We start from the raw sequence: 13,631 nt of genomic DNA, 5'->3' as shown, positions 1-13,631 counted from the left end.
TACACCAGCAGGTTCCACTGCCTAAAAATCCTGCCCTGTCCAAAGGTGGTATGAATTTTACTTCTGTTTTCAGTGGGAACACAATAAAACCTTTCAACCCCGTGTTCTTCTTGGGAGCCAAGGTTTGCTTAGCAGCCCTTAACATTTCAAGGAACAAGCTGTAGGTCATACGCCTCCAGGCATAAGGTATTCATAATGCCAGATGACTCTAAAAGAACAAGAAAATTGTTTGCAAGTGAAAGTTAAATCTCTTTACACTGCTAATTTTTTCTTTAATTTTACACTATGCAACCAAAAGCTGGCCTTAAAATATATCACAGAAGTTCCCAGTAGCATCTCCCACTTATACTTGGACCTGTGCAGAGATTAGGAAGATTCGTGCTTATTTTTTACTCTGCGATACTTTTCTGTACTATGCTCTGCGTATTTCATAGTTTGACTTGTACTTGTAAGATCTGAGGGAATGATGTAAGCTGTTGGAGCAAATCCATTCTAGGGAGATATACAGAACTAACTGATTTTTTTTTGTCTCCTTCATTGACACAGGAATGTCTGTTCTGTTCTGCTGCTGAACAATCAGAAATAATACCTACCCGAGAAACTATCAAGTACAAGCCTCTGCCAGAGAACAAATAATTTAAAACTTTGAGGTTAGGGTTTTCAGTGGTGGCTGAGAAGACAGATACCCAATTCCCATTAGGTTTAAGGGAAAGCTAATTTCCTCAATCTGCTTCAGAAAACTGCTTGTAGGTTAGGTTGTAATGGTCATAACTGACATTTAGCTACAGAGTATAAGATAAAATGTCCTGGACTGCTTGGAGAAAAAATAAAGCTATTTTGTTCAATGCCTCTGCCTGTTGACTCTGACAAGTCAGATCAGTTAAACAATTGACTTTTCATAAAGTAAATTTTCTTTAAAATGTCATAAGGTGGTAGAAAATCTAACAGAAATTACCCAAGAGTTTATCTTGATTCCTATTAATGACATTCACTACTTTTCCACTAAGTAGGCCAGATACATTTGCACTATGAAGAACTGGACTATAATGCTAAAAACATGCAAAACTATGTGGTGATTCATCCTTGCTGAGGAGAGAAATGATGTGGTAAAGAAGCAATGTGCCAAATTTCACTCTCAAATTTTATATTGGACCAAAGATAAAGAGGAAGATAAAGAAGCTCCCCCTCCCTCCCACACAGAGACACTAACACAATTTTCTTGTTTTCTGATGGTGAAAAAATTGTGCCATTAGAAGAGAGAAGAGTGCGTCTGATATCCCCAGGAGGGGAGATCAATAGCAGACGCAGAAGCAAGTACAGAAGCTGTGGGTAAGATTAAGTTGGGAAGAAGGTGACAGGAATGAAAGAAGATGGAAATGGATGGGAGTGTCCTGACTGATAGGAATCAATGCTGGAGGGCAACTAGGATCATAGGAAGCTTTTGGAATAAAGGGGAATGAATTGGTGAGAGACACAAATGAAAATTTCTGTACATAACAGAAAAGCCAGGGTGAAACAGGATGTGTGGAGATCCACAGAAGCAGAGCGGTCTTTAGTAGACAGGACTCTGCTATATAATCTGTAGAGAAATCTGCTTTTTCTGAGTCTCCATACAGCTACCTGTTGATAAGAACATGTGGCATTAACTTTGTGTAATGGCAGATCCATCTAAGCCTGCCATCATCTACATGGAAGTTGAGGTAACTATCTCAGATGCAAACACCTCCACCACAGACAACTGCGCATAGCCTCTTGAGATGCTTTTACATCTCCGTGAGGGATCATATATCTCTTACCATTCTCCAGGATGCTGAGATGATCCTTCCACAACTCACGGGGCGGTGAGGTGACACTGAAGAGCTGCTGAACCTTCCCAGCTCCAATGTGTGGAAGCAGCATTGCAGGAAGAGCTTCTTGCTGAAGAAAACCTGTACCCGTCGGGCGTGCTGGGCAAGGAGATTAGATCTGACTTCAGGGAACAGTCACAGAATTTCACTGGAGCTCCTAGCATGAAGGAGGCTTTCAATTGATCCAGAAAAGCAGAAGCTGACACATTCCTTTGTGAGGAAGCCGGGTCATACACATAAGCTGTGTGCACAGATGGTGCTCTGGCTGCTGATCTCCTGGCTGTGTGCAATCACAGAACAGTTAGCCTTCCAAACATACCAGTCCCCTACCCGCTTTTTCCCAAGCCTCTTCCTATCCTCGATCCTTAAATACCCTTAGCAATTAAAATGCCATCAATCTCTGCAAAATGTGGATGTGAATCATGGGCAATTAACAAAGGAAAACAAAGGGTTCATTTAGAAAACTGCCAGTTCAATTCTGAGTGGGAAGCAAGGCTCTTTATAAAGAAAGTATTAGAGTTCTCTCTCAACTATGTGAAGCTAGGCTGACAAGCTTAATTGATTCCCATACAGTGGTGTCAGTCAAAAATAGGACTGTAAAGTTTCACGATACTTGTAGACGTGGTGACTGTAATGGAACGTATCCTGTCAGTGTATCAGCAAGGGAGAAGATGGAGCAGCTGACACTGTTAAACATTTCTGGATGCGAGTGTCTGAGTCATATGATTATCATTGGAGAAGAGGACTGTGCAGGTTTGTTGCATTTAGCCTAGAACAGATGTCCTTTAGAAGTTCTAAAACTGTGACAGAGTGCACAAAAGAAGGCAGTAAATACTTCATTTCAAAATGCAGTGAAGTGATAATAGGTATGGAAAGTGTTCCTTTTTCATTTCTTTAGTAATCAAACTAATTTTTCAAGAACAAAAAATGCTCACAAATGAAATCCATGAATTTAATGCCATATGTTGCTACCAAATTGCATTATTCCATAAAAAGCCATGCAGAGGTACAAAATAGCCCTGGATGAAGACAGTGATGTGGCTTAGCACAGCTTGAAATTTCTTTGTAAACATGAAAAAATGAACTGAAATAATTTGCTGAAAGCTTACTAATTCACTTTCAACAAAGAGGGAAAGATATTAACTTGGCTTTTCACTATTGTGTCACTATCCCATGAACTGCGAGTGAAAAAATGTTTCTTTATGTTAAATGACACAGTTCCATAAACTACTAGAAGCTGTTTTAATCACATCTTATATTTAACTATTTAACCTCACAATGAACATGATGTGCTTTACACGGCACATCTTGTAAACTTTACGATCGTTTCTACATTCTGAGAAATGTAATTTGGGAGGGTGCAGGAGGGGGGACATATAAAACAAAGATATTTGTCTTTTCAGCTTAATTCTTTTTGTTCCAAAGACAATTCATGCAGCACTTCAACAAATTTCATCAGGATACTGGAAAATAAGCATTATGATCATATGATTAAGCTTTATGAACCTACATAACTTTTTGAAATTGCTACAGGAATCATTTTAGGCAAAGCAAAGGGTGAGTGGCATTGTTGCTTGTAACAGACAAGGATTTCCAGAATTAGAAATAAACGACGTTCAAGCAAGCATACAGCAAGTAGATGTAGTTGACTCACATTTGGAAACCATTTAGAGAGATACTGCTTTCCCAGCTACCAGAAACTGAGGACTGGAGTGTGTACGATATTCAAGCTTTAAGCTATAAGTGAGAATCTATTTTCTATGATGAATGCTCTAAAAATAAACAGACTAGGCTAGCCTCAGGAACATCTAAAAAGTCTTTAGTAATTGCAACAACTGGCTTTATACAAAACTTTTAAGAGCTTATTGAAGTGTCACCTTCCACATAACATTTTGGGGTTTGCAGAAATCTTTATGTCTAAAAAAAAAAAAAAAGGAGTTAATGAAAAATGCAATTTTATGAGATTGAAGGAAAAAAAGTCTAAAAATGCAATCAGCAAAAAAAATTGAGTAAAGTTGTTTATTCCCCATATTTTTTAAGTACAATTAAATGTTTGGCCAACCTCTGTGAATTCCAGATGACGGAAAGCAGATCTTAAAAAAGTTGAGTAGTTGTTTTCAAGGTCTAGTGATGAAAACACTATTGAAAATCCTGTAAAAAAATGGCAATCTTTATATTCTTTGCAGAGGAAGCATAGTATATTGGTAAAGAGAATGAATGAAACTGCAAAATATATACTAAGAAAAAAAAAAGAAAAAACAAGAATTTACTCGTTGCATAAACATTGCTAATTTGGGGCTCTGAATAAAGCAGTGACAAAGAAAAAATATGTGACCAGTTACTTAAAGACTGTATCATAGTTAAATAAACAAAAATGACTGTATTGATATTAAATGGGCCACCTTAAATCTGTCATTTCTTAAGTGAGCTACTGTACTTTACAGTTTTAACTTTCTTTGCATGGAACAACTTTACGGCAATGTGTTAGATGCCTTGAGAAGACAATGTTTAAAACAAAACACTCAGCTCTGCAGCGCTGTCTTATGTGGTGACGATGCTGGATTCAATCACAGCCTGTGACAAACAGGCAATTGAATTGAGCCCTTAGTGGTATTAGTTTTTGAACCAGATGCACTAAACTGATCATTTAACAAGCAGTGGCTGTGAAGTACTGCTGTTAGCAACTTGAAGCTGATACTTCACATATCTATCAATTTCTCCTGTTCCCCACTGTCTTGTGTTTATCTCCTTATTTGCCTAAGGTAGATTGATTGCTATTCTTTATGCATACAGCTATTTCTTATTACTGCATTTGAAAAAAGAGAGAGAGGTTGAATTGAACCTGGGAGGCTGAATCTAAACCAAAAGGGAATGAGAACAAAGGACAGTTTATAAATTTACTCTAAAGTGTTCACAGATCTATGTAACTAGAAACTTCATTCTTTAGCTACTTAAACACTTCTGTTCAGGCCTTTTAAACAAGAAGAAGTATGGTCCTGAATAATTTTATACTCCATAATCTTGGTGTTGTCACCACATATAAAAAATTCGAGATAGGTTTTCTCTCTTGAGGTCACATTTTCAGGTATTATTGTCTTTTCATTTAAGTCATTTTTAAATGACTGTCAGTGTTAGGTAGAGTGCTGCATGCTATAAAACCTGACTCGCTCCAGGAATATCCATGTGATTAAGGATTGGCAGAGTTTGACTCAAGTCAGTGGCATGCAGCACAATGCTACTTTAAAGGTCAGTGCTCAAGGGGAAGTGGTTTCTTTTAAATTCACTCCTTACCATGATGACATAAGGAGAACACTGTCTGGGCACAAGGGAGGAGTGAGATTCTGCCTTTTCTGCCTTGTTGATGTCCATCAAATATTATTCTCCACTCCAGCAAATCTGATGTTGGACAATTTATGGACAAAGACTCTTTTTGTTCTATTACTATGACTATGTGTCTATGAAAAAAAAAAGGCATTACTGCTTCAAGTCTGGCTACTACGTGCAGAACTTTTTATCTGTTTGTTTTGCTTCTGAGAAGTGGTAAACTTTTGAGGTGCTGGCAGGAATGCTTATTATTGCTTCTGAGAAACCCTATGTTGGACAGAATTTGGCAAGACAACTTTCTAACAGTAAAGATGGTTAAACAGGTACTGCTGGAGGAAAGCTATGCATGTCAAATTTCTTACATTCTGCAGTTCTTCCTTAAGCGTGATTTCCAACAGAAACAACATATGTCCAACAGATTATTTTTTTTTCAAGTTCTTCAGCTATACAGCCTGTATTTCACATTGGTACATATACATATTCACAGAAAAAGCTCATTTTGTAGGCTTGCCTTAAATAGGAAGCTGGGATTTAAAGTTTGGGTAGCTCATTTATTTAATGCAAGCCAACTGACATACTCTAGCTTACAGTCTATATCAGGACATAACAAAAGTGTAGCCAGCAGGTTGAGAGAAGTGACTATTCCCCTCTATTCAGCAGGTGTGAAACCACATCTGTAATACTGGGTCTGGTTTGGAGTCCCCACTGCAAGAAAGACATTGACAGACTGGAGCGAGCCCAATGAAAAGCCACCGAGATGACCAGGGGCTGGACCACACTGCATTCAAAGAGAGGCTGTGGGAACTGTGTTCATTCAGCCTTAAGGAGGACAAGGCTAAAGGGAGATCTAACTACTGTTTGCAGACACCAGCAGGAGTACAGGGCTAGGACAAGAGGCATTCGGAACAGAGGAAACTCTGACTTGATACAAGGAAATTTTGTCTTACGGCGAGGGTTGTCAAATTGTGGGATGTGCTGCCTGGTGAGGGTTGTGACCTTCGCTGGTTTAACAGCTCCTAGGAACCTGCACATCTTCCTGATTTTTCTCCAGGAGTTTGGAAGTAAAAGAAAGGAAAAGCTTTTCCTTAGCTATGGGATGCTGAGGTGATTTGAGCTAGACAGATTGTAAAGATCTGTAGCATTGCTATACTCTTCAAGATGTTAGGAGAAGCAAAAATACATGTTAAGCTAGAGTGTGTGGAGTGAAGCACAATAGCAACACCCCTAAGATGAGTAAACACCAGCACACACTGTTCGCAACAGAAGGAAAGGCAAGAATTGCAGTTACAGCCACGCATTATAACAGTGCTGTACTAAAACTCATGGCATGCAGTCATGTCTGCTGGTACACCAAAAAATAAATCCCACAGTGAAATTAAGTTGGGAAAATAAATAAACAGGGGTAGGAGAACTGAAATTCCTGGCTCTTTATTTAGTCATCAAAGAAATCTGTTTTGCAAGAAGCTCGGAGCATTCCATTAACTGCCTCGGAAGTGCTGAAGGATGAAGAGCAAGGCCCTTCGTAGAGAGGTAGCCTGAATTAGCAAAGATCTAAGGGGGTTGTCAAGACATGTTTTGAATTTCAAAAACAAGTGTAAATCGCTGAAGTTACTCTTTGATACTCACATTCTGTGCTCTGATAAGAGTATCGTATTGAGCTATAACCAAAGCAAGGACCATTACCTTCAACAAAGAAAGAGTTCTTGGTCAGGGTCATCTTAGGAAGAAAAGGAGGACAGAAGAGGGAAGCTTATGCTGCTGAACTTTGAAACTACCTGAAATATTAATGCAAAGAAGAGAGAGAGAAGAGAGCATTCCCTTTCCAGATAGCACCCTCTGTAAGATTTGAAAGGAGATTTGTCCCAGCATTGGAGCTGTAGCCTCAGAGAAAGCGGAGCCTTCTGGTTCCTGTTCTTGGGAGTGACATTAGGGCTGAAGCACTGCTCAGTGAATCAGGCCCTCCAGCCATGCACTAAGATACTCCTTTGATTCTCATCTTGTAAATTACACCTCGGAGAGAGGCATCAGAGAAATATTAAGCAGGTCCTACTGATGGGGTTTCATGGAGGCAGACCCCACCAGAAGGAAGCAGTGCTGGCTGGAGCTAGGCTGACAGAAGAGCTTTTTGGAAGGTTACTGAGCACAGAACTTCGTAACTACAGCAGCTGTTGCCTTTGCATTTGCAGCCTGGTAAATAAACCTGCAATCTTTCATTCTGCTCTGGGCGGAATATGTAAATGCTTTATTCACCCTTATACCTGCTCTAGCACTAGGCACATCCCTTCTAACGAGGAGCAGCAAATCTCCGCGAGCAGGGGCGCTCACAGCCAAGGATTTCAGCAGTTCCCTGCAGCGAGAGCATCCCCTTCACGTTCCTCACCGAGAGGCGCTTCGGAAGCACCGCGAAGCAGCACCCGGCACCGACCAGAATCTCCCCTTTTTTCCCTCAAACCCCCTCCCGCTCCCTCCGGCATCCCTCCGGCCGCTGCCTCCCGGGGAAGGAGCACCCCGGGGCCGCGGCTCGTAGCCCCCTTCCCGCAGCCTAGCGGGGCGGAGCCGCGTCCCTCCTGTCCCCCCCCGCCTGTCCCCGTCCCCCCGCCGCGTCCCGCCCGGTCCCGCCCCCCGACATGCGGGGGGCGCCGCCGCCGCCACCTCCAAACTTTCCGCCGTGCCCCAGCGCCAGCCAGGAGAGAAGCGCCGCGGTGAGTGTGCCGTGCCGTGCCGGGCAGGGCTGGGGTTGGGGGGAAATGGGAAGAGGTGCGGGGTCCTTGCTGCCTCCCCCCGCCGTCCCCAGCGGCTCCCGAGCCGCCCCCGGTGGCTGCGCTGCGGCCGCGGGAGGCAGGGTGCGTGCCGAGGGGGTCTCGGGGGTGGTCGCCCTTCTTCTTTTGCTGTAGGAACCGTAAGAGATCCGCCCCGGGCCTTCCTCTGCCGAAAGTTGGGTGCAATGTGATGTGCATCCCTGAGGGGCTGGGGGAAAAAATGGAAAAAAAAAACAACCACCCAAACAACCAGCACCGTGCGTTGGGGTGCAAAAGCCATCGGATGGAGGGCTTGTACTGAAAAAGACTAGGAAGGGTCCTGCCAAACACTTCCTCAGGTAGCAAACGCCACCTCAGTTTTGCCCTGTCCAACAAAAGCAAATGATTCTTCCCCCACTCAACTGTCCCACTGGCAATGTCAAACTTGTCCAGTTTATTGCATCCCTTAGTGACACACCAGCTCATCTCGGCTCAAAACCCTGGCTGTCCCTCCTCCCTCCCCCAGCTTTGTTGTATTGACAAGACTAAAATGCTTGCCAACAGACCAAATAGTAACAAATGGAATAAAAGTGGCAGAAGAAAAGAGGGCTTTGCTAAATAAGGGGTTGGAAGTAGGAGTCATGAGGATGCCCGTGACTAGAGAAACAAGTGAAAACATTTTGGGGAAGAAGGGGATGCTATGGAAGAAAGGGATGATATGGTTTTTTTTTGTTTTGTTATACCTTTTTTATTATTATTTATTATTATTTTTTTGGCTGAGTTCCATCATCCTCCCTGGGTTCATGGCAAAGAAGGGAAAACGTGTGAAATTTGCCTTCCCTCTTACCTTTCTCTTGTAATGTGCAATTATGACTTGCTTTTATTTTGCAATTAAAATATTATGAGATCTTGGAGTACCTGACAGTCTTGGGACCTCACCAAAGTAATATAGTAATTTAGTAAGATATGCAAGCATAATTCTTGGGCATAGGTACACAGGTTGAAGGGAAAAGATCAGATGAGTTCTGGACATCTGCATAGCCTTGGTGGTGCAAATTTTCCTATATCTCTTCCATTTTTTACCTGGTGGACTAAAGGTGTATTGATTAGGAGTCCTGCCTTGCTGCCTTTGCTTAGACTAGTAGGTGACAACTGATTACATTACTAAAAACTGCACTGTAAGCTTCTACAAACACCTAGCACACCTCAGCTATGTATCTCACGGTGTTACACTATGTAAGCTATGTCTCACAGTGTATCTCTCAGGCTTACACTATTAATTGTACACTAAGTGTTGACTAAAAGCATAATAATGACCAGCTTAGTCTGGGGGAAAAATAACTTTCGGTTCATGTGGTTGGGCTGCACTTTTTGAAAAAAATAAAGGCTTGCACTGAGAAATTCTTTGGGATATTGTGTGGTATGCAAGCAAAACACAAAGGTCTCAGTCACCTGCTGGCAGACGGTGCTTGTTCCTGAGGCATAATGTAGTAGCCAGTCACAAGATGCAGGTTCACATGTACAGCAACTTAGTTAGGAAATCACACCTAGCGATGTTGCCAATAAATGTCAGTGGGGATAGAGGTAGGAATAAAAATCTGCAGTGGTGTGGATGTGATTTAAATAATGATAATAATAAATAAATTTTTTAAAAAGCATACAGAACCACAGTTGTTAATAGCTTGAATGTCTCTTTAGGCAGACCTGAATTCAAAGTGGACTAAACTGTGTGTAACACCTGGTGTCAAGCAAGTGACATTTCTTCTCTACTCTGCTGCTTTACTTATGCAATGTATGAATGAGCAAATAGAGTAGTAACTCAGCGTTGGCTTTCCCCTCAGTGGCAAATGTCAGTATTTTTTCTGTGAGCCCACCATGCTGACAAATGCTTGCTTAGTACTTTCACAGGTCAAGCCAAGGAATCCACAGGTGCATGGCACTCGTGACGCCACCCACGATTTGGACAGTCTACCTGGGGACAGGCACACTTTACATAGGATTGAAGTCCAAGTCAGAAATTAACTGTAAAGCATGCATTTATCCATCCATGCCTACTGAATTCTTAGGGTAGCATAGGCTAGCTGAGCAGAATTTGGCTCAGCCTGTGTGGGGAAGTCAACAGAATGTGATTTTGATGCCAGTGGTGAAATCCTTCCTGACATCAGAAGGGGAATGATTTGCTCTTCTCTATGGCTGCAGTCAAAAAGTGATTGGCAGCCTCCAAGAACTGTGTTTTTTCAAACATTACACAAAAAGGAAATATTTTTTATATCCGAGATTTAGCTGTGTTTTGAGTTAAATTTCAGCATGAATAGGCTGCACAGTCATTTCATAGAAATGCTACTATTTCAGATCTGCTAGAAGGGTATTTTTTCTTGCCTTGTGGCACTAACTTTCATAAAATAAAGTTTCATAAAAAAAGGCATCAATAATCTGTTCTCTGGCATTAAGGATGGGCCTAAACCTGTAAGAATTTGGTAACTATTTAAAGGACACTTTCCATTAAGGAAAAGCTGGAAGAGTATTATGCTGATAACAGTCTGGATGGTGCTGTTCCATGTAGAATTCCCATAGGTATTAATGGAAGTTTTGTGCTAAATCAGCAGTAGTTTTAGGTAGTGGATTGTAAAAAAAAGGATATGCTGCCCAGCTGGATCTTAATCCTTCTGCATTTACTGAGGCAAACTTTGTCTTTGAAATGCTTTTGAAATCTGTCCCAATTTTCAGCAGGAGTCATGACTGAATAATATTACAGGATCGGGCTTCAAATGTAAGGGCAACAGAATTTAAATATATTAAGACAGATCTCCTCTTAATCCTGGGATGTAGAACCTGGGTTAGAGGAGGAAAGAGCTGTAGCTTTTCATTACTGTAGCTGTAGCCGTTCATTACTTCTGGTCTTAACCACCACAGGCTGATTTCTCCACATGTTCTTGTGTTGGTTTGTTTTTCAGGGACAGCTCTATTGCTTAGACCAGGCTGCTGCAAGAATGGGGCCCCTGGAAGCAATAGGTGAAGAAAACCAGACAGATGAAATGAAGATGGAGCTGTTCACCAAGCTGTACCTGCCGAGATACACCACGCCACTCAACGAGCTGGCTCTCGACCCTAAACCCGAACTGAAGGACAGCACGACGCTAGTCGAAGTGCAGATAATCCTCATCTTTGCTTACTGTTCCATCATCCTGCTGGGGGTGATCGGAAACTCCCTTGTGATCCACGTGATCATCAAGTTCAAAAGCATGCGCACAGTGACTAACTTCTTCATTGCCAACCTGGCCGTGGCTGATCTGCTGGTGAATACACTGTGCCTGCCCTTCACTTTAGTTTACACACTGTTGGGCGAATGGAAACTGGGCCCAGTCTTGTGCCACCTGGTGCCTTATGCCCAGGCTCTTGCTGTGCACGTGTCGACTGTTACATTGACCGTGATCGCTTTGGATCGGCATCGCTGCATCGTCTACCACTTGGAAAGCAAAATCTCTAAGCGGATCAGCTTCTTGATCATAGGAGTTGCCTGGGCAGTCAGTGCCCTGTTGGCAAGTCCTCTGGCCATCTTCCGTGAATACTCACTGATTGAGATCATTCCTGACTTCAAGATTGTGGTCTGCTCTGAGAAGTGGCCAGGGGAGGGACAGCTTAACTACGGCACCATCTACAGCATCTCCATGCTTCTGATCCAGTATGTGCTGCCTCTGGCGGTCATCTCCTACGCCTACACCCGTATTTGGACCAAGCTCAAGAACCACGTTAGTCCAGGGGCTGGGAACGACCACTACCACCAGCGGCGGCAGAAAACCACCAAGATGCTGGTGTGTGTGGTTGTGGTGTTCGCTGTCAGCTGGCTGCCCTTTCACACCTTCCAGCTGGTCAGTGATATTGACAGTCAGGTGCTAGACCTGAAAGAGTACAAACTGATCTACACAGTGTTTCACGTCATTGCCATGTGCTCAACATTTGCTAACCCCCTTCTCTATGGCTGGATGAATAACAACTACAGGACGGCCTTCCTCACAGCCTTTCAGTGCGAGCAGCGGCTGGACTCCATCCACCCTGAAGTATCAGCAGCTTTCAAAGCTAGGAAGAAACTGGAAGCAAAGAGGAGTCAGTTCCCTGGAGACTCTTTCACACAACCTACCAATGTTTAAGATTTCTGACTTTAGAGAAGAAATGCATATGTTGTGGACAAAGGAATTAAATCCATTTTGACACATGCATTTTTAATGCATAGTTTTACTCATAAATGGTGAAAGAAGAGTAGCAGGGAGGTCAAGGCAGGTGGTGTGATTTGAGGGAAGATTAGATTGTCACCACAAGGATGTGACTATACAACTGAGGAAATAAAAGGGAGAGACTTCATTTATGGCTGTCTCATGCTAAGAGACACTCCCATCCCTCCCATCTCTTCACAACAAATCTAAATGACAAAAGCAGATTTTGCTGCTTTTGCTGTAGGGAGGCAAACAGCTGATTTCTAGCTCAGAAATACTATGGGAGCAGGCAACTTGTATATTGCATGTGGAGACTGGGGAGAATAGAAATCTGTTGGGAAAATGAAACCTGTCTGGGGAGAATGGGCTCTGCTGGTTAAAGATCAAGGTTTTCAGACCCCTTTTCTCCCACAGGAACCTTTTGCAAAATAAGGGAATTAGGATGAGAAATGTATTACTGTTTTTGACTTGTACTGAAGCACTTCAAACGAAAGCATTCAAAATGGATTAGAGGAAAAAAAAAGCAAAAATGAAAAAATACCAGTTTTGGTGTGAAGAAAGGAAAAGGTGGGTTTCGGCCGATCAAATGGGGTAGAAAGTCATTCCTTAAGAATTGGCTGTGGTTATTCTGGTGACAGAACTGCAAGCCTGTGACCTGATGGCTCATTTCCTGCAGGTCCCTACCTTTCATTCCGCATTTGGAAGAGCTCATAAACGCAAAGCTGTAAAATGGTATTGGAAGGCAGGAGATGCAGGCTCAGGTCTTCTGTGAACACTTCATAAACTGCCAATATTTTAATTTTCAAGACCTGCTTAAATGCCTAACGTGTTATTAACTCTGCAGTCTTTGAATTTTTGCTGCTTTCTCCCTGCATAATAAAACAGCAGATAATTTTGATCCTCTGGAAAGGCTGCTAGATGGTCATATGCTTTTCCTTATTGTGGTTTTATGTCACACACTCATCTCATCTTGGAGCTTTTTCCATCTTTAGCTTTTGTAAAAATTAAAACATCTGAATGAGTGTAACCTAATAACAGTATGCTAGGTTTATGTGATAACTTATCAGTTATTCTGCATGCTGTAGTTAATAGTTAAATTCCTTTTTTGCTCAGGTATAAAATTTTAATCTGTTTACTGTGTTGTACACAGCAATGTTCAACTCTTCCGTGTCTTTGCTTAGCCTCTTTGAACTCATTAAAGAGATGAAGAAAATTTCAATTGGTGTTTATTCCAAGCTGCCCTGTTGCTTATCAAGAATAAAAATAAACGTGATACTTTCACTTGGAGTCTCTTTCCACAGCTACATTTCAGCCTCCTCATTTTTTTTTTTAATTTTCAGTGTTCCTAAATTTGTTGTGTTCTCTCTTAAAAATTAAAAAAACAACAAAACTCCAGTACTGAAGTGTTAGCAATGTAGTGGCATCAGATGTTTGTCAGGTGGAGAAATTCAGCTTTGTGTATACTGTATCTTGCCATCATCCTTTAAAAATCCATGAAATCATTTGGACTT

General features: G+C 42.0%; 1 protein-coding gene across 1 annotated transcript; it reads left to right on the top strand.

The window, feature by feature from the left end:
• The first annotated feature begins 7,565 nt into the window (after positions 1-7,565).
• Positions 7,566-13,401, top strand: NPY2R (neuropeptide Y receptor Y2). Its single transcript, XM_035548755.2, has 2 exons — positions 7,566-7,873; positions 10,864-13,401. Exons 1-2 carry the CDS (start codon positions 7,799-7,801, stop codon positions 12,055-12,057), a joined length of 1,269 nt encoding a protein of 422 aa, XP_035404648.1. The 5' UTR covers positions 7,566-7,798; the 3' UTR covers positions 12,058-13,401.
• Positions 13,402-13,631: the final 230 nt, after the last annotated feature.

This window comes from Cygnus atratus, chromosome 4, assembly GCF_013377495.2.
Source record: "Cygnus atratus isolate AKBS03 ecotype Queensland, Australia chromosome 4, CAtr_DNAZoo_HiC_assembly, whole genome shotgun sequence".
NCBI classification, from domain to species: Eukaryota; Metazoa; Chordata; class Aves; order Anseriformes; family Anatidae; genus Cygnus; species Cygnus atratus.
Note: the sequence above shows the minus strand (reverse complement) of the source record. Positions and strands in the feature narration are given on the sequence as shown.

What these genes read in the sequence shown, in the direction of transcription:
- NPY2R (XM_035548755.2), top strand. Translation starts at nt 7,799, where the DNA reads ATGCGGGGGGCGCCGCCGCCGCCACCTCCAAACTTTCCGCCGTGCCCC. An exon ending in GCCAGGAGAGAAGCGCCGCG is followed by an intron (nt 7,874 to 10,863) that starts GTGAGTGTGCCG and finishes TTTGTTTTTCAG; the next exon opens with GGACAGCTCTATTGCTTAGA.